General features: G+C 58.3%; 2 protein-coding genes across 9 annotated transcripts; one reads left to right on the forward strand and one right to left on the reverse strand.

The window, feature by feature from the left end:
• The first annotated feature begins 250 nt into the window (after positions 1–250).
• On the forward strand, positions 251–8,651 carry IPO4 (importin 4). Of its 3 annotated transcripts, none has more exons than XR_014810779.1 (30): positions 251–358; positions 446–532; positions 689–768; positions 846–887; positions 1,291–1,420; positions 1,512–1,691; positions 1,940–2,005; positions 2,110–2,211; positions 2,298–2,381; positions 2,635–2,799; positions 2,899–2,952; positions 3,109–3,218; positions 3,497–3,605; positions 3,765–3,894; positions 4,083–4,196; positions 4,314–4,427; positions 4,662–4,753; positions 4,910–5,021; positions 5,131–5,240; positions 5,360–5,437; positions 5,516–5,573; positions 5,670–5,775; positions 5,875–6,068; positions 6,219–6,260; positions 6,484–6,609; positions 6,718–6,926; positions 7,032–7,164; positions 7,252–7,356; positions 8,129–8,198; positions 8,324–8,651. XR_014810779.1 is itself a non-coding variant. In XM_013978187.3 (30 exons), exons 1-30 carry the CDS (start codon positions 290–292, stop codon positions 8,452–8,454), a joined length of 3,231 nt encoding a protein of 1,076 aa, XP_013833641.1. In that variant the 5' UTR covers positions 251–289; the 3' UTR covers positions 8,455–8,651. The 3 variants fall into 3 exon arrangements, 2 of the variants coding, with proteins under 2 accessions (XP_013833641.1, XP_084825220.1); XM_013978187.3 differs by having other exon boundaries at positions 4,662–4,782; XM_084969094.1 differs by lacking the exons at positions 251–358; positions 446–532; positions 689–768; ... (4 more) ...; positions 2,110–2,211; positions 2,298–2,381 and having other exon boundaries at positions 2,725–2,799; positions 3,058–3,218; positions 4,662–4,782.
• Positions 8,652–8,654: 3 nt separating this feature from the next.
• Positions 8,655–15,521, reverse strand: REC8 (REC8 meiotic recombination protein). 6 transcript variants are annotated; one of them, XM_005666240.4, is made up of 20 exons: positions 15,352–15,521; positions 15,038–15,194; positions 14,870–14,938; positions 14,623–14,765; positions 14,462–14,537; positions 13,932–14,052; positions 12,286–12,370; positions 11,851–11,930; positions 11,517–11,631; positions 11,362–11,434; positions 11,200–11,276; positions 10,984–11,033; positions 10,587–10,736; positions 10,220–10,286; positions 9,982–10,115; positions 9,748–9,796; positions 9,422–9,488; positions 9,178–9,309; positions 8,999–9,105; positions 8,655–8,875 (listed from the first exon to the last, which is right to left on the reverse strand). In XM_005666240.4, the coding sequence occupies exons 2-20, from the start codon at positions 15,091–15,093 to the stop codon at positions 8,784–8,786; spliced, it is 1,743 nt and encodes a 580-aa protein (XP_005666297.1). In that variant the 5' UTR covers positions 15,094–15,194; positions 15,352–15,521; the 3' UTR covers positions 8,655–8,783. The 6 variants fall into 6 exon arrangements, with proteins under 6 accessions (XP_005666297.1, XP_084825227.1, XP_084825223.1 ...); XM_084969101.1 differs by lacking the exon at positions 10,587–10,736 and having other exon boundaries at positions 15,038–15,154; XM_084969097.1 differs by having other exon boundaries at positions 8,999–9,309; positions 15,038–15,154.
• Positions 15,522–16,068: the final 547 nt, after the last annotated feature.

Raw genomic sequence — 16,068 nt, forward strand, 5'->3', positions numbered from 1 at the left:
TCTCATAGAAAGCCGGGTCGGCAGCGGAAAGCACGGGATTCGAATTCTCCACGGAGCTTGGGAACCCTCGGCTGGGGGAACCTCCCTTACCAGGGCCCTGTTTCAGCGGCTCAGCCGGAGCTCAGCCCAACGGAAGTGGCGGAGCCGGAGCTCTGCGGGAAGCTAGTTGAATCACCTTGGCGACGGGAGGGGCGCGGAGCAACGCCCCTTCCGCCGGAAATGGGTTATAGAGCCTCCACGTGCTGTCCCTCCCCCCGCCCGGGCCGGTAGTGGCGGCTCAGCTGCTGCCATGGAGCCTGCCGGCCTAGAACAGATACTGCAGGAGCTGCTGCTGCCGGACACAGACCGCATCCGGCGGGTACTGGGGCAGGCGGGACCAGACCGGGCCGGGGCGAGAGGAGGGTTGCGGGAACGGCCTGACTCTTGACCCCTAGGCTCTCCCCAGGCCACCGAACAGCTCCAGACCGCTCTGCGGGACCCCACTGCCCTGCCCGCGCTCTGCGACCTGCTGACCTCGGCGGGCGACCCTCAGGTGAGGCTCCTGCCCCTTCCCGCTGAGCTGCCCTTAGTACGCTACCTATCCAGCCCCAGCTCCAGCCCCCGGCGTCCCGCGCCTTCCTGCTCCGACCCTCACATGCCTGCTGCTTCTCCCTGCCGGAACCCTCACATGCTTGCTTCCTCATCCCAGATCCGGCAGTTCGCAGCTGTGCTGACCCGCAGACGACTGAGCACTGGCTGGCGGCGGCTGGTGGTGGAGCAACGGGAGAGGTGGGCTGGGCCAGGGGCGGGGCGGGGCCAGGCTGAGGCGGCTCTTGGGTTCCTAACACCTGCCACTTGTGTTCCAGCCTCAAGTCCCTGATCCTGTCGGCCCTCCAAAGAGAGACAGAGTAAGTGCCTAGAGCCCCCTCTCGGGGTCCTAACTGATTCCAGGCTGAGACCTTCTTCAGGTTTCTACCTTCTTTTTCAGCTCTAGGCTGGATCTTGGGGGGCAGGGACTACAATTCTAGACCAAGGAGGAAAGTTCTTTAGCATGGGCTGTGATTGTTTGTCAAAACCGAGTCCGAAGAATGGAACTGAAATTCAGTATGGGTGATGTCAAACTCACCAGATTGCACACCCACCATGGTGCTGGCTTCCCCTTGAGCTTCTGCCTTATGTGTTCCAATTTGGCAGAGACCCTGTGCCCACATCTGGAGGTTTCTCTTGTGGCCACCCGGTGGAGGCAGGGCCATTGTGTGCAGGGGAGGGTATTGGAGGGTGATTAGGGGTGGGGAATCTCTCCCTTTGCAGGCATTCTGTGAGCCTTAGCCTGGCCCAGCTCTCAGCTACCATTTTTCGAAAGGAAGGCCTGGAGGCCTGGCCTCAGCTCATGCAGCTTCTTCAGCACAGTACCCACAGCCCCCACATCCCAGAGAGAGAGGTACCAGCGCATGGTTGGTGGGAGGAAGGGACCTAGAGGCTGGATGGACCATGTAAGCTTTTCCCTCTCAACTCCTGTTTCTCCTGGGCAGATGGGGCTTTTGCTGCTAAGTGTGGTGGTAACCTCCCGGCCTGAAGCCTTCCGACCCCACCACCGGGAGCTTCTTCGGCTTCTGAATGAGACCCTGGGTGAGGTGGGCTCTCCTGGGCTCCTCTTCTATTCCCTGCGCACTCTGACCACCATGGCTCCTTATCTCGGCACTGATGATGTGGTGAGATATGGTCCCTCACCTACCCTGGCTCCCTGTCCTTGGGCTTTCATGTCCTCACCCTTGCGAGTCCCAGAGGTACTTCAGATTCTTTCTGGTTTTTGTCCTGCCTAACAATTGAAAGGGGATCCTGTGGGTGGGTTTGCCTGGGCTTCTCCTACATCCAGGCTTCGAGGAGGCTGCCAGATCCTCGAGCTTGAGATTAGGCTGCATCGTGCTTTCTGTAATTCAGCTTGTCCTGTGTTCTCCAGCCTCTTGCGCGGATGTTGGTGCCCAGGCTCATCACGGCCGTGCAGGCTTTGATCCCTGTAGATGAGGTGAGAGCGTTCGGTAGGAGCTCTGTTGGAAGGAAAGGGCGGGAGTGTTCCTCCTCGTTCACCAGAGGAGAGCACTGAAGCCTTGTGACTTCTCTCTCTGGCAGGCAAAGGCCTGTGAGGCCTTGGAGGCCCTGGATGAACTGCTGGAGTCAGAGGTGCCCATCATCACCTCCCACCTCTCAGAGGTCCTCACATTCTGCCTGGAGGTGAGCCCGGGGTTGGTGCTGTCCCTGCTGATTGTTTTGATGAGAGTTTCCTTGTCTGTTTCTGATTCGAGTTGGTCTCTGGGCAGGTGGCTAAAAATGTGGCCTTGGGTGACGCAATACGTGTGCGTATTCTCTGCTGCCTCACATTCTTGGTCAAAGTGAAGAGCAAGGTGAGTGCCCTCTGACACATATCACCCCACCCCATCTCCATCCTTCATATCTTACTCTGGGGCTTTCTGTCCATCTTAGGATGTCTGAAGTACTATCATTAAGATGTTTTGATTTTGGTGTCAGCCCCAGCTCTTGGCTAGGAGATTGGGAATCTCTTGCTGGACCCGCTGTGGCCTGGAAGGCTGGAATTTTTAATGTGAGTCCATCTTGGGGACAGATTTTCAGGGTCACTATTCTGCCCTCCCTCTTAAGGCTTTACTGAAGAATCGTCTCCTGCCACCCTTGCTGCACACCCTTTTCCCCATCATGGCTGCTGAGCCCCCCCTGGGCCAGCTGGATCCTGAGGACCAGGATTCAGAAGAGGAAGAGCTGGAGATTGGGCTGGTGGGGGAGACACCCAAGCACTTTGCTGTACAGGTGGGATGTGGGGCAGGGCCCGGGGGGAGGTGTGCTAGGTGGTTGTGGGACGTTGAGGACAAAGGTGGAGTCCAGCAACGTCTCCCCATTCTTTTCTAGGTCGTGGACATGCTGGCACTCCATTTGCCCCCTGAGAAGCTCTGTCCCTTGTTGGTAAGTGTGGCTCTGTCTTTCTGGTGTGCTTGTCCCCGGGTTTGCCAGTCACCCAAGGCTGAGGATGCTTGGGCCCTGGTAACTGTGAAAGGCTTGTTGCTGCAGGAACAGACAGGCTCGTGCTGGGGTTTCAGGGAGTGCCATCTGCTCCCCTAGATGCCCATGCTGGAAGAGGCCTTGAGGAGCGAGAACCCCTACCAGCGCAAGGCTGGGCTCCTGGTGCTGGCGGTGCTCTCCGATGGAGCTGGCGACCACATCAGGCAGAGGTGTTTGTTCCCCCATCCTGGAGGGAGGGTAGGCTGTGGGGAGGAGGACCGCACCGCCCACAGCCGTGCTGGTCCGTGCTTGTTGTTGGAATGTAATCATCAATAGAGTCTCCTCCTCCTCTGAGAAGTGTTCTGGTTTGGAGGATAAGTGGCTGCCCCAGACTTTGGCACCAATGGTCAGCGCTTACTATCTGGTAACAGAAAGCCAGGGTTTTCCCAGGGGATATAGGTCTCGGTCCTGCCCCTCAGACCACATCTTCTTGTCTGGCCCCATCCAGACTGCTGCCCCCACTGCTGCAGATCGTGTGCAAGAGCCTGGAGGATCCATCCCTGGTTGTTCGCAATGCTGCACTCTTCACTCTGGGCCAGTTCTCGGAGAACCTACAGGTCAGCAAGGCACATGTGGGCCCCCACCGTTTGAGTCCCCACACGTTCTGGTGACCATCTCCCCTTCAGCTTCATCTCCTCAGGCATCCCTGCCTCCATCAGCACTTGGGTGTGTGCCCTGAGGCTGAGTTGACTCGGCCCCTTTTTTCTTTTCCCCAGCCCCACATCAGTAGCTATTCCGGGGAGGTGATGCCGCTGCTCCTCACCTACCTGAAATCAGTGCCTTCCGGGCACACACATCACCTGGCCAAGGCCTGCTATGCCCTGGAGAACTTTGTGGAGAACCTAGGTAGTGATGGCATTTGGGGGTGTGAAGGAGGGGATGGGCCTGTAGTCTTGCCACAGGCAGCAGGATGTGTGTCTTGCTGAACCACTGCCTGTGGTGGGGAGAGGGGTGTGGTGGGGCCACCAGGAGGATAGGGCTGGAGGCAGGGAGGAGACCTGGGTTGGTTGTTAGAGGAGCGCCCTTTCCCACAGGGCCTAAAGTGCAGCCCTACCTTCCGGAGCTTATGGAGTGTATGCTGCAGCCTCTGAGGAAACCCAGCAGCCCCCGGGCCAAGGAGCTGGCTGTGAGCGCCCTGGGGGCCATTGGTGAGTTGGAGGCAGGAGGCGGGGGCACAGGGTTCATTCACCCAGGGTGCCCACGGCCGGTGATCCTGGCTCACCCTCCAGCTCTGATTCTTTGCTTCCATCGCTTCCATCCCGCAGCCACTGCTGCCCAGGCCTCCGTGCTGCCCTACTTCCCCACCATCATGGAGCAGCTGCGGGAGTTCCTGTTGACAGGCCACGAGGATCTTCAGCCTGTGCGGATCCAGAGCCTGGGTGAGTGAGGGGCTCCCAGGTAGGCTTCCCAGTGCCGGGGAAGGGCTGATGCTCACCTGGCATTCAGAGAGCGCCCAGGACGGCCCCGGTGCTTGCCTTCTGTCTGCACCCAACATAGGAGTTGGAAGGGTTTCTGATTTCCCCCTGTTGCCATCTCTGGTTCCCCAGGCCTCAGCTCTGCCCTGCCTCTGGCCTAACTCCACATTCTGGCTAACGAAGCCCTTGCTCCCACAGAGACACTTGGGGTGCTGGTTCGAGCAGTGGGGGAGCCCATGAGACCTCTGGCTGAGGAATGCTGCCAGTTGGGGCTGGGCCTGTGTGACCAGGTAGACGACCCTGACTTGCGGCGCTGCACGTGAGTGAGCCCTCACCCTGCCCCACCCAGACTCCAGCCCTCTGGTTCTAGATGGTGGGTCCCCGGGCCCCCCATCCTGTCTGGCTAGAGCAGGCAGGACTGTACAGCTTCCACCTGCTCTCGCTAGGTACAGCCTGTTTGCAGCCTTATCGGGGCTGATGGGTGAGAGCCTGGCTCCCCACTTGCCACAAATCACCACACTCATGCTGTCGTCCCTGCGTTCCGCTGAGGGCATTGTGGTGAGTGGGGAGTGGGTGGGCTGGACCAGCTGGGGAAGGCTAGCCCTGGGATAGGATCACTGTCCTGGGCCCAGTGGAGCCAAAGGCCGGGTGTGCCTCCCCATTCCAGCCTCAGTACGACGGAAACAGTGCCTTCCTTCTGTTTGATGACGAGAGCGATGGGGAAGAAGAGGAGGAGCTCATGGACGAGGACGAGGAGGAGGACTCAGAGATCTCAGGGTGCGGAGGGTGGCATTCTGGTTGGGGGGGGGTGGAGAGGTCCTGGCTCAGATAAGGGCCTGGGGCCAGCCATGCTTCCACTGGCGTCTGATGGCTGCTGCCTCCCCACCTCGATTTAGGTACAGCGTGGAAAACGCCTTCTTCGATGAGAAGGAAGACACCTGTGCTGCCTTGGGGGAGATCTCTGTGAATGCCAGGTGAGCATCCCCCCACACACTGGAACCGGCAACCCCCCCTTGGGAGCCCCTTCCTCATGGCCGTGTGTCTGTCCACAGTGTGGCCTTCCTTCCCTACATGGAGACTGTCTTTGAAGAAGTGTTCAAACTGCTGGAGGTGAGTGGACCACTGGGTGGAGGGGATGGGGTCAAGGGCTCCAGGCACGTTGGCCCTGCATGTAGCATGCACGTCCTGCCTCTCCTTCTGCCACAGTGTCCTCACCTGAACGTGCGAAAGGCAGCCCACGAAGCCCTGGGTCAGTTCTGCTGTGCGCTGCACAAAGCCTGTCAGAGCTGCCCCTCGGAACCCAACGCTGCTGGTGAGAAGGGGAGCCAGGGCCAGGCTGGGGTTCCTGGAAGCAGGGGGTAGGTGGAAGAGGGCAGGGCCTGACCAGGCTTTCAGCCAATCGTGTCCCCAGCTCTGCAGGCTGCCCTGGCCCGGGTGGTGCCATCCTACATGCAGGCAGTGAACGGGGAGCAGGAGCGCCAGGTGGTGATGGCTGTGCTGGAGGCCCTGACAGCGGTGCTTCGTGGCTGCGGGAACCTGGCTCTGCAGCCCCCTGGGCGGCTTGCGGAGCTCTGCCACATGCTCAAGGCCGTGCTGCAGAGGAAGGTGAGCAGGGCTGCAGGCTGCAGGGTGAGGAGGTGGCCTGGCCCCAGGCGGGGCTGGCCAGATGCTGGCAGTCCAGATCCCGCCTCCATCCACCCAGAGGAAAGAAGGGGCAGGGGAGCCCACACTGAGCTGAGCTCCTCCCTCCCACAGACAGCCTGTCAGGATGCGGACGAGGAGGAGGAAGAGGACCAGGTGAGAGCTATGGGGACCAGGCCGTCTCCACAGGGCAGGGTAGACAGTGCACTTGGGCTTGGCCTGGGGCCACCAGGGTGGCTAAAAGATTGGCAGTGGCTCCGAGTGACCAACCCTGCTCCCACCAGGCAGTGGGGGTTCAAAGAAGGCTTCCTGGGGCTGCAAAGGAGCAGGGTTGGGAGGTGCCGCCCTGCAGAGGTGACCCTGGTGCTCCCACCCGCAGGCTGAATACGACGCCATGTTGCTGGAGCACGCTGGCGAGGCCATCCCTGCCCTGGCAGCTGCGGCTGGCGGGGATGCCTTTGCCCCCTTCTTTGCTGGCTTCCTGCCGTTACTGCTCTGCAAGACAGTGAGTGCTCTGTCCTCTGGCTTTGAACCCCACTCTGCCAGTGTGTCCTGTACCCATTCCCATACTCCGTCCCAGTCCCAGGCTGACTTGCACTTCTCCCCCCACCAGAAACAGGGCTGCACAGTGGCAGAGAAGTCCTTTGCGGTGGGGACGCTGGCTGAGTCCATCCAGGGCCTGGGTGCCGCCTCGGCCCAGTTTGTGTCCCGGCTGTTCCCTGCGCTGCTGAGCACCGCCCGGGAGACAGACCCCGAGGTGCGGAGCAATGCCATCTTCGGGCTGGGCGTGCTGGCAGAGCACGGGGGCCGCCCTGCCCAGGAGTATCCTTAGCTTGCAGAAGGGGGCCTGGGTGGAGTTGGGAGGGTGTCCCTGAGGCTCAGGATGGGAACAGTCTGCTGTGCGCCTGTTCCTTGACTGTGGACCAGACACTTCCCCAAGCTGCTGGGGCTCCTCTTGCCCCTGCTGGCGCGGGAGCGCCATGATCGTGTCCACGACAACATCTGTGGGGCACTTGCCCGCCTGCTGATGGCCAGTCCCACAAGGAAACCGGAGCCCCAGGTGAGGGGTGGAGGTGTCCACCAGGACCAGGGTGCTGAGGTGGGTGTGGAGGGTGCAGGGCAAGGGGCCAAAGTCATCTGTGTCCAGGTGCTGGCTGCTCTGCTGCATGCCCTGCCACTGAAGGAGGACTTGGAGGAGTGGGTCACCATAGGACATCTCTTCAGCTTCCTGCATCAGAGCAGCCCTGACCAGGTAACCCCAGTGCTGGGGTGCTCGATGCTCCAGTCTCAGTGGCGGGCAGAGCTGACATCAGTTTAAGCTGCTAATCTCTGCTTTCTTGTTGATCTTCAGGGATGGGCAGCCAGGCCTATAGTGGGAAAGGAGGGGCACCCTCTTGCCATGTATCATTTTTTTTTTTTTTTGGCCACACTGTGGCAAGTGGAAGTTCCCGAGCCAGGGATTGAACCCACATCACAGCAGTGACTGAAGCTGCTGCAGTGCCAGTGCCAGATCCTTAACCTACTGTGCCACAAGAGAACTCCCACGTATCATTTTTCCTCAGGGAGGCTCCATTTCCTCTCTCTGGTCTGAGCCAGAACTCACAGCTTTCCTAGGCTGATTTCCTATACCACGGCTCTCTCAGAGTGAGGTTTGTCTGCACCAAGTAGCTGGCTTTGGACTTGTCCCAGTGCTCCTGTGTCCATCACCTTTGGAGACTTCTGTGTTGTTGGTGCTCTTGGGTGTCTGGGCTTCTTTCAGTCCCGAGGCCACGATGTCAAATATCTTTGGCCACAATCCCATCCTCTCTAAAAGAAAAGAAAAAGAAGAAAACTACTACCACTCTGTTACTTGGGTCCTTCTCACGTTTCACAGTTGCTTGAGATGTCTGTGAATCAGTGTCAAGCTCAAGTGACCCAGGTGGGAGACTGCCTCTCCTAGGCGCCTACCACCCACCCTGGTGCTGGGGCCTGGCGGGGGTTGGGGTGGGGAGGTCTGCCCTGAGCCGATCCTTTTTTGCCCACAGGTTGTAGATGTGGCTCCCGAGCTCTTGCGCATTTGTAGCCTCATTCTGGCTGAGAACAAGATCCCAGCAGGTGAGAGTGGCAGTCATGGGCAGGGCTGGGGGATGGGGTGGGGGGAGCAGGGCTCAGGGGGCCTGGGGCAGCTAGAGGTGGTGGCCAGCCCTCCCCAGATTTCTCCCTTCTCACCCTCCACCCAGACACCAAGGCGGCACTGCTGCTGCTCCTGACATTCTTGGCCAAACAGCACTCCGACAGCTTCTATTCGGCACTGGGCTCGCTGCCTGCTGACAAGGCCCAAGAGCTCCAGGCCGTCCTGGGCCTCACGTAGACCAAGGGCAGCCGCTGGGCCAGAGAACAGAGCCTGCCCAGGCCCAAGCCCAGCTCTCAGCCCAGTTCCAGCTCACGCCTTACCAAAGATTCTGGGCCTGTGCCTCCTACCCACTTGGAGTCTCAGCCTTACTTGCTGCCTTCCCTGAGGCTGGATTTGTCATTCTGTGGGACAGTATAAAAGGAGTCATGACACCATACTGGAATCAAGGCAGTTTATTTTCGCTTGAACAGTAGCTGAGAGCAGGAAGGATAGAGATGCTTGTTCAGAAGTGAAGCAAGACATAGTTTACTATGTTGCCGGTTGCCTGGCAGCTTTGTAAACTGGCTCTAATGGACGTGGAATCGGGGTCCTGGCTGGATCAGGAGGCGCCCGTAGGGCTTCTCTTGTTTCACGCAAAGAATTTGCTGCGCGGCAAGCACTAGTCAAGAGCGGAGGAGAGGGCTGGTCAGAGGGAGTCCCTACAGCAGCCTCTGGCCTGTGTGCCCACTGCCCCCATCCCCTCTCCGCCCCGCCCCAGGCACACACAGGTGCCCATGCTCACCCAGGAGCAGGTAAAAGACCCGGGCAGCCATCCTGCGGGGGCTGAGAGGCGGCACCAGGCTGCTAAAGTCGGGCTCCCTGTTGGCCTGCAGCTCCAGTGCCACTGCCCTGTGGGGATTGAGAACTGTTAGCTGAGGCTCCAGCCCAGGGCCACCCCTGGAGGCACACCCTCCCCGGTACCTGTGCACGGCCTCCAGAGAGAGCAGCTCGGGCTCTGGGGGCAGCTCCATAGGAATCTCCACGGGCACCTCAGGAAGTTCAGGCACCACAGGCAATGCAGGGACCTCTGGCTGCTCTGCCTCAGCCCAGGCCCTGGGAAAACATGCAGTGGAGCAGGGAAGGTGGCAGCTGTGACAGTGACGAGCAGCAAACCCATCCTGGCTGCTTCCCTCCTGGCAGAGCTTAGGGCCGGGCTGCTGCTTACCATCGCTCTTCCGGAGGGGCGAGGCTAATGCGGGACTTCTCCTCCTCAGCCATTTCTAGGGAGATCTCTGATGGGAGGGAAAGGACCTGAGCTGGTGGCTTTGCATCTGAGCAGTTGGGACTTTGGGGGCCACCTGATTAAACTGGCTGCCAGAGCTGTGTAGTCACTTGTTAAAAGCACCCAGGAAGGCTGGGGGTTAAGGGGGGGGCCGAAGAGAATCTATGCTTCCTTATGTTAAATGCTCTGACAGCTGTCAGCAGTAGGGGTGCCAGTTTTCTGGGACAGTGGTTAGAGTGGTGTCCACTGTCCCTTCTTTGAGTGCTTACCTGATGACACCAGGAGGGGCCCGCTGGGCTCCTGGGCCTCCCTCAGGACCTGGGGATGAGAGCAAACTAAGGTACCAAGTATCAAGAAGCACCTGCACGGAGCTGCAGCGGGCCCAGCCTGGAACCAGCCTGGCCGTGACCTGGTGCCGCGGGCTCATGTGGGCAGGGGAAGGCAGCCTGCTGGGTCCCACAGGGCAGACGGGGCTCTTCAGGAAGGAGTGAGGGTGTGGTTACCTCAATGTCACTTGGAGTTTCAGCCTTTCTCCTCTCTTCCTCAAGCTCCGGGGGCAGTCTTTCCCTGAGTGCTCTCGGGGGTGGCTGGGCGCAGTGGGTCCAGAAATCCAGCAGTTCTCGGGGCAGCCGGCCAGCTGAGGACAGGGACAGTAGGGAAAGAGTTTGAGGTGTAAGGAACACCCAGAATGCTGAACAGGGCTTCAGAGGATGCCACACGCCAGCTCCCCCAACTCCTTACGGTGAGTCGGGGTTTGGAACAGCTCTGCAGGGCTCAGGATCATCCTCTCGGGAGGCTGCACCATTGGCTGCGTGGTGGAGAAGGCCAGAGGACTAGTCAGGAAGGAGCCACTGCCCTTCCTTCACCTGCAGGGTCAGGTTCCAGGGCCTTCTGACTCTTTCAGGCTTGGGCCCCTGCCTGTCCAATCTTTCCTAAAAGGCGGACTTTGAACTGGTGCCCTTGGATGTGCTGAGGGGGTCACAAAGTGGGGTATGGGCAAGTCCCCAGTGCATGCACTTGGGAACTGTTCTCAAGGCCTCCCCAGGAGCTTAGAAGGCCCAGCATGCACCTGCTCCCCTCCATCCTCTCAGAGCCTGGGTGCACTCACACACTCCCAGCAGTGGGCTCTGGGTTGCAGTTGTTCTTGGAATTTCTCCCGGGAGATCTGGGTCTCCTTGTCCCAGAATAATAACCGGCGGCGGCGACGGCGGCGAGCAGGTGGGATCTCAGGAGGTGGGGAGGCTGGGGGCCTCCTCCGCTGAGGGGAGGGCAGGAGGGTGCAATGCTCCCCATTAGGCCTTTTCCTGTTCTGGTGGACTGCAAACACCCCACACTCCCACTCCTAGAGGTGCCCATCTGGGGTGTGGGAAGGGGGCACCTTTACTAGTTTGCACAAAAGCCTATGGAAGCTAGCAGTGACCTTGGACTTCGGGAAACTAAACATGGGTGAGCGGCTCTGGGAGGGGAGAAGGAAGAGGAGGAGACTTCGAAGGGTTGCTACTCACCTCGGGGCTACGTGGTGGTGGCAGACGCAGCTCCTGTGGGGGGGTCACCTCTGCAACAAGACTCTAGGTCCTGGCTCTGCCCCACACCTTTGCCCTCAGAGCCACCCAGGAGAGAAGCTAGAGGGTCCTCCCTTCAGCAATTTGGAATATAGGGCTATTATCTGCAGCCACTATGCAGGGACCCCCAGGAAGGACCCGGGCACAGCAGGTACTCACCAGGAAGGGCCCCAGGCTCCCAGACTGCCGGCTTCAGCTCCTCAGGGGCCAGGAGCAGCTCCGCCGCCCTCTCCACTCTGGGGGGAAATGGGCAAGAGAATGAAGACACCCCTCCCAGCACTGACCCCTACCTGGCCCAGGCCCAAGGGCCCCTGCCCTTACTCTGCAAGAGCTATAGGTGAGGGCAGCGGGGCTGCAATCTCCACCTCTGGAGCCCGGGGTTCCTCCTTGAGCTCTGCAGAGAGAAGATCAGGGCTCAGAACCCAGAAGAAAACATGTGGGAACACTGCCCAGACTGCCCGAGCCAAGGGCCTGACCTTCCATCGGGGGAGGCCTTTCCAGCCGACGTTCCTCTAACAAAATGGCTTCATCTTCCTCAGCAATCAGCAGGTCCAGGTCTCGGCGGCTGACCTCTGGGAGTTCCCGTTCCCCCTGTCAGGAGAGGGGACTCAATTCCATTTCTGTTTGAGAGCGATGCCACAGGGCGGGGCCAGCCAAGGGGAGGAAGCCCATGGGTGCTCAGATGCCAGGGGCGGGGGTGGGGAAATGGAGGCAGAGAAGGGAGGACCCCGGGGGCAGAGAGAAGTCCACGCAGGGCAGCTGGGCTGTGAGAAGTGGGACTCTGGCTCTGTGGGCAGCGGGACGGCTCACCTCGACCTGCAGCATACGTATGGGCTCCACTTCCAGGAGCGTGATGGCCTCGGGAGACCGCACAGTGACCGGAATCCGCTCTGCAGGGGCAGGGAAGTCACACCAGCCCATTTCTTTGCAAGTTCACACACCCATGTGGCAGGGGAAAAGCATGGGTTCTGGAGTCAAGTCAACCTGGGTTCTAGCCAGGCCCCGGCCGGCCACTGGCAGTCTGACCCAGGACACATCACCTAACACTAAGAGCTTCACTTTCCTCGTCTGCAAAATGGGGATAAGAACTCCAATCCCCTGGGACTCTTGTGAGGCAGTGATGAGGTTATATGCATTCAGTGCCCCTCACAGGGCCTGGCTCCTAAAAGAAGCTCAAAGAGAGTTATTTCTTCAGCTAGGGACCTTCCTCTGTTTCTCATCAGAAAGCAGCCTCTGTCTGCTTACCTGGCTCTCTAAGCTCTGTAGGGACTTCAGGAAGGATCTCCTCAAGAACTTTCTCTGGGGTCACAGCCTCTAAGAGGTGTCGAAGCTTTAGGGAGGGATTGGGGACAAAAGATAGAGTTCAGCTTCAGCCCCTGCTCCCCCACCTTCACGACTTTAGTCAGACAATGTGCACGGTACCCCCTTATGCCTAATTCTGTGGCACTGACATCAGCATGCAGTGAACCCACCAAGCTGTTGGTTTCCTTTCTTCCCAAATATCTAGCCTGTGTCAGTTTGTCTGTGAAAGAAGTACTGCATCCTTTTGTCAACTGTTGTGGGGGACAGAGCAAACCAAAAGGATTCTTGATCTTAAGTGTATGATCTCAAGGAGTCCCCGTTGTGGCTCACCAGAAACAAATCTGACTGGTATCTAGGAGGACGCAGGTTCCCTGGCCTCACTCAGTGGGTTAAGGATCTGGCATTGCCGTGAGCTGTGGTGTAGGTTGCAGATGCGGCTTGGATCCCACATTGCTATGGCTGTGATGTAGGCTGGCAGCTGCAGCTCCAATTTGACCTCTAGCCTGGGAACTTCCATATGCCGGGGGTGTGGCCCTAAAAGACAAAAAAAAAAAAAGAAGAAGAAAAAGCGTATGGTTTAGTGGGAGAGGAGTTTTGTTATGACCCCAGCAAGAGTCAACACAAATGATGCTGAACACTTGAAACACTTGAAACTAATACATTTTAAATCAACTATAATTCAATAAATTTTTAAATTAATTTGTTCTTCAAAATAAATAAACACAAAGGATAAAACACAGGTGATATGTAAGTTCCAGAACAACATTTGGTTCTGGCCAGGTGTGGGATAAAGGCTTCATGTAGGCATTCCCATCATGGTGTAGCAGAAACAAATCTGACTAGCATCCATGAGAATGCAGGTTCAATCCCTGGCCTCACTCAGTGGGTTAAGGATCCGGCGTTGCCATGAGCTGTGGTATAGGTCGCAGACGTGGCCTGGATATGGTATGGCTGTGGCATAGGCTGGCAGCTACAGCTCCAATTCAACCCCTAGCCTGGGAACCTCCATATGCTGCAGGTGCAGCCCTAAAAACAAAATAAAACAAAAAAGACTTCATGTAAAAGAGTAGCATTTGAGCAAGGTTTGTAAGAAAACAAAGAGTGACCATTATGGGCTAGAGAAACAGTACAAAGAAGGGAATGTGGCATCTTTGTGGCAAATGGGCCAGGCTGGTGTCTGGGAGACAAAGATGCCCAGGGGATGCACTGAGAGGCATCTGGGATGGCTGCCTCTGGACCAGGATGGAAAGCCTTAAATGTTAGTATTCTGTTTGCAGTGAGGAGCCGCTGGAGGTGTCTTTGAAGGAGGGGAGTTAACACTGTATAAGTGGTAGGGGTGTTAGGAATGGATGGACAAAGACGTGGGTAGGGAAACCCAATGCTGAGGCACACTGAGCGCCTGGATTAAGGCCTTGACTCTTGGAACAGTGTGGAGACAGTGGAGATAAGGGCTGCCTCTAGGTTGGTCCTGAATAGATAAGTGCATCACGCTTGTCTGGATGGGTCTGCACTGACTGCAGCAAGCTCCTGCCCTCCCCTGTGCACTGTCAACTCATCAGTCCAAGGTGCCCCAGGGGAATGAGACCTACCTGAGGGATATCGAAGGGACTGGGCAATCTGGGTTCCTCAGACATCATCCCAAAAAAGGGATCTGGAGCATCTTCCAGAGTCTCCATTATGGCCAGATGGTTAGGAAGAAGCAGGCTAGGTCTGAGGGGGAATGTGGGGTGTCAAGGGCTGAGGCTGGGAGTTCCCATTGTGGCTCAGCCGTTAAAGAATCTGACTAGCATCCATGAGGACGCAGGTTCGATCCCTGGCTTTGCTCAGTGGGTTAAGGATCTGGCATTGCTGTGAGCTGTGGTGTAGTTCGCAGATATCTCTTGGATCCTGCATTGCTGTGGCTGTAGCATAGGCTGGCAGCTACAGCTCTGATTCAAGCCCTAACCTGGGAACCTCTGTATGCCGTGGGTGCAGCCCTAAAAAGCAAAAAATAAAAAAAAATTAATAAATTAAAAAAAAATTTTTTTTAAAAAGGGGATTGAGGCTGAAATGGGCTGAGGCCAAGCAGGGAGGTTTGCCAGCAAAGGCCGGATGGTCCTAGTCCCAGGGGCACACTCACAGGTCAGTCTCCACCATGTCTATGCGGATCTGCAGCTGGGCGCGGTGCAGGCGCTCCAGAATATGCTGGATATCATCTGTGGGCAGGAAGGATAAGGCAGAGAACCTGCCCAGGCCAGGGCCACGCAGCTCTGCCCCACCTCAGAACCTTCCTGGCCTTACCTACGAGGTACTGGCACTGTTGAAAGTAGACCCGGATGATGCCGATCTGGAGCTGAGCTGAGAGGTATAGGGAGAAGCGGGGCCGCGGCAGACCAGGCAGCGGGGGCTGCACCCGTACCAGCACATAATTGAGGATTTCCTCGCTGGGGGAACAACGTGCCCCGATCGCCGCTATGCCAAAGACCAGCCCAATCCATCCCCTAACCCACTCGGGCCCCAGGCCGCTCTTCCCTTTTCTGGGCCTTACCAGGTCTTCTCCACATTCACCTTCAGGTATTCACGCTTCACCAACCGGGTGCCGCGCGTCGCCGCAAGCCTGGAAAGAGGGTGGGGGGATGGTTGGAGGGGGAGCCCTCAGCCTGGGATCCGTGGGGGCCCCTCCCGGCCAGCCCTGCCTGCCCTGGTCTGCCCTTACCAGATGGTGGCGAAGCAGCCAGTGTGGCGCTGAAGCACGCTGGGGTAGTAGAACATGGTCCCTCCGAGGTCTCACCCTCGTCTCCACCACTCTTCCGTTCGGATCTCAATCCGAATTCTTCAGGACACAGGGTTTCCCAACAGCATTAGAGAGAAGGCTGTGAACAGGTGGTGCGGAGGGTGGACCCAGAATGCCAAATAAATGAACTGATAAACGACTAAAGGGATAAGGAAATGAAGACGCAAACACTGGCGTAGGGTCTCCCTCTCCGCGGGCCCGAAGCGGGTCACGCCACATGGGTGCTTTGAACTTACTGGAGACTTCTGGGTTGGGTTCCGGGTTGGAGATTCAGAACTCCGTGATGGGAGGCCTGGGGTGCAATCCAGACCAGGGTCCAAGGGAGATCGGGTGTCCTCCGGCCTCTGCACACCTTTGGTCCCGTCGGTGCCAGCCGGGTCCCCCTCCCGCAGGGTTAGATCCCGCCGCAGGGAGCGCGTGCTCGGGTGTTTTGTCCTTCGCTCCTCATTAGACGGCAGCAGCTCCGGGAACAGCCAATGGAAAACAGGGTTAGCTTGGGGGCGCTAGTTCCAGGCCACCAAGCAGCCCGCCCACTTGGGTTCAAGGCAACAGGGGTCTCCCGAGGCAGATAGCTAACCAATGGGAAGAACCCTGGGGGTGGTGGGGCCATTGTGAGATGTCCCGACCAATGGGCTCTCGTCCTCACCTTGGTAACAGGGATTCCTTGGAGGCGCTTCTCCGCTGACGAATGAGCGAGGAGCAAATCCCAGCCTCTGCCTGCAGGGAGCCTGGCAACGAGGGCGCCTTTACAAATCCAGGAGGTGAGGTCATGCCCGGGGCAACCGCCAGGTCCTGGCACCCTGACCTGCAGTTAGATGTTGCCTCTTTCCCCAAATCTCACCGAATAGCAATTGGTTGGTCCACCTTTGTGCCCAGCCTAGGGCCTGTAATGAGCTGGGGAGGTGGAAAGGGTGTGAGTTGGCCTTGGAGCTGCCACGGATCAATGGGAAAGA

Source organism: Sus scrofa, chromosome 7, assembly GCF_054392235.1.
Source record: "Sus scrofa isolate SSC_HxYL_T2T_F1_AM1 chromosome 7, Sscrofa_HxYL_maternal_Yorkshire_Landrace_v2.0, whole genome shotgun sequence".
NCBI lineage: Eukaryota > Metazoa > Chordata > Mammalia > Artiodactyla > Suidae > Sus > Sus scrofa.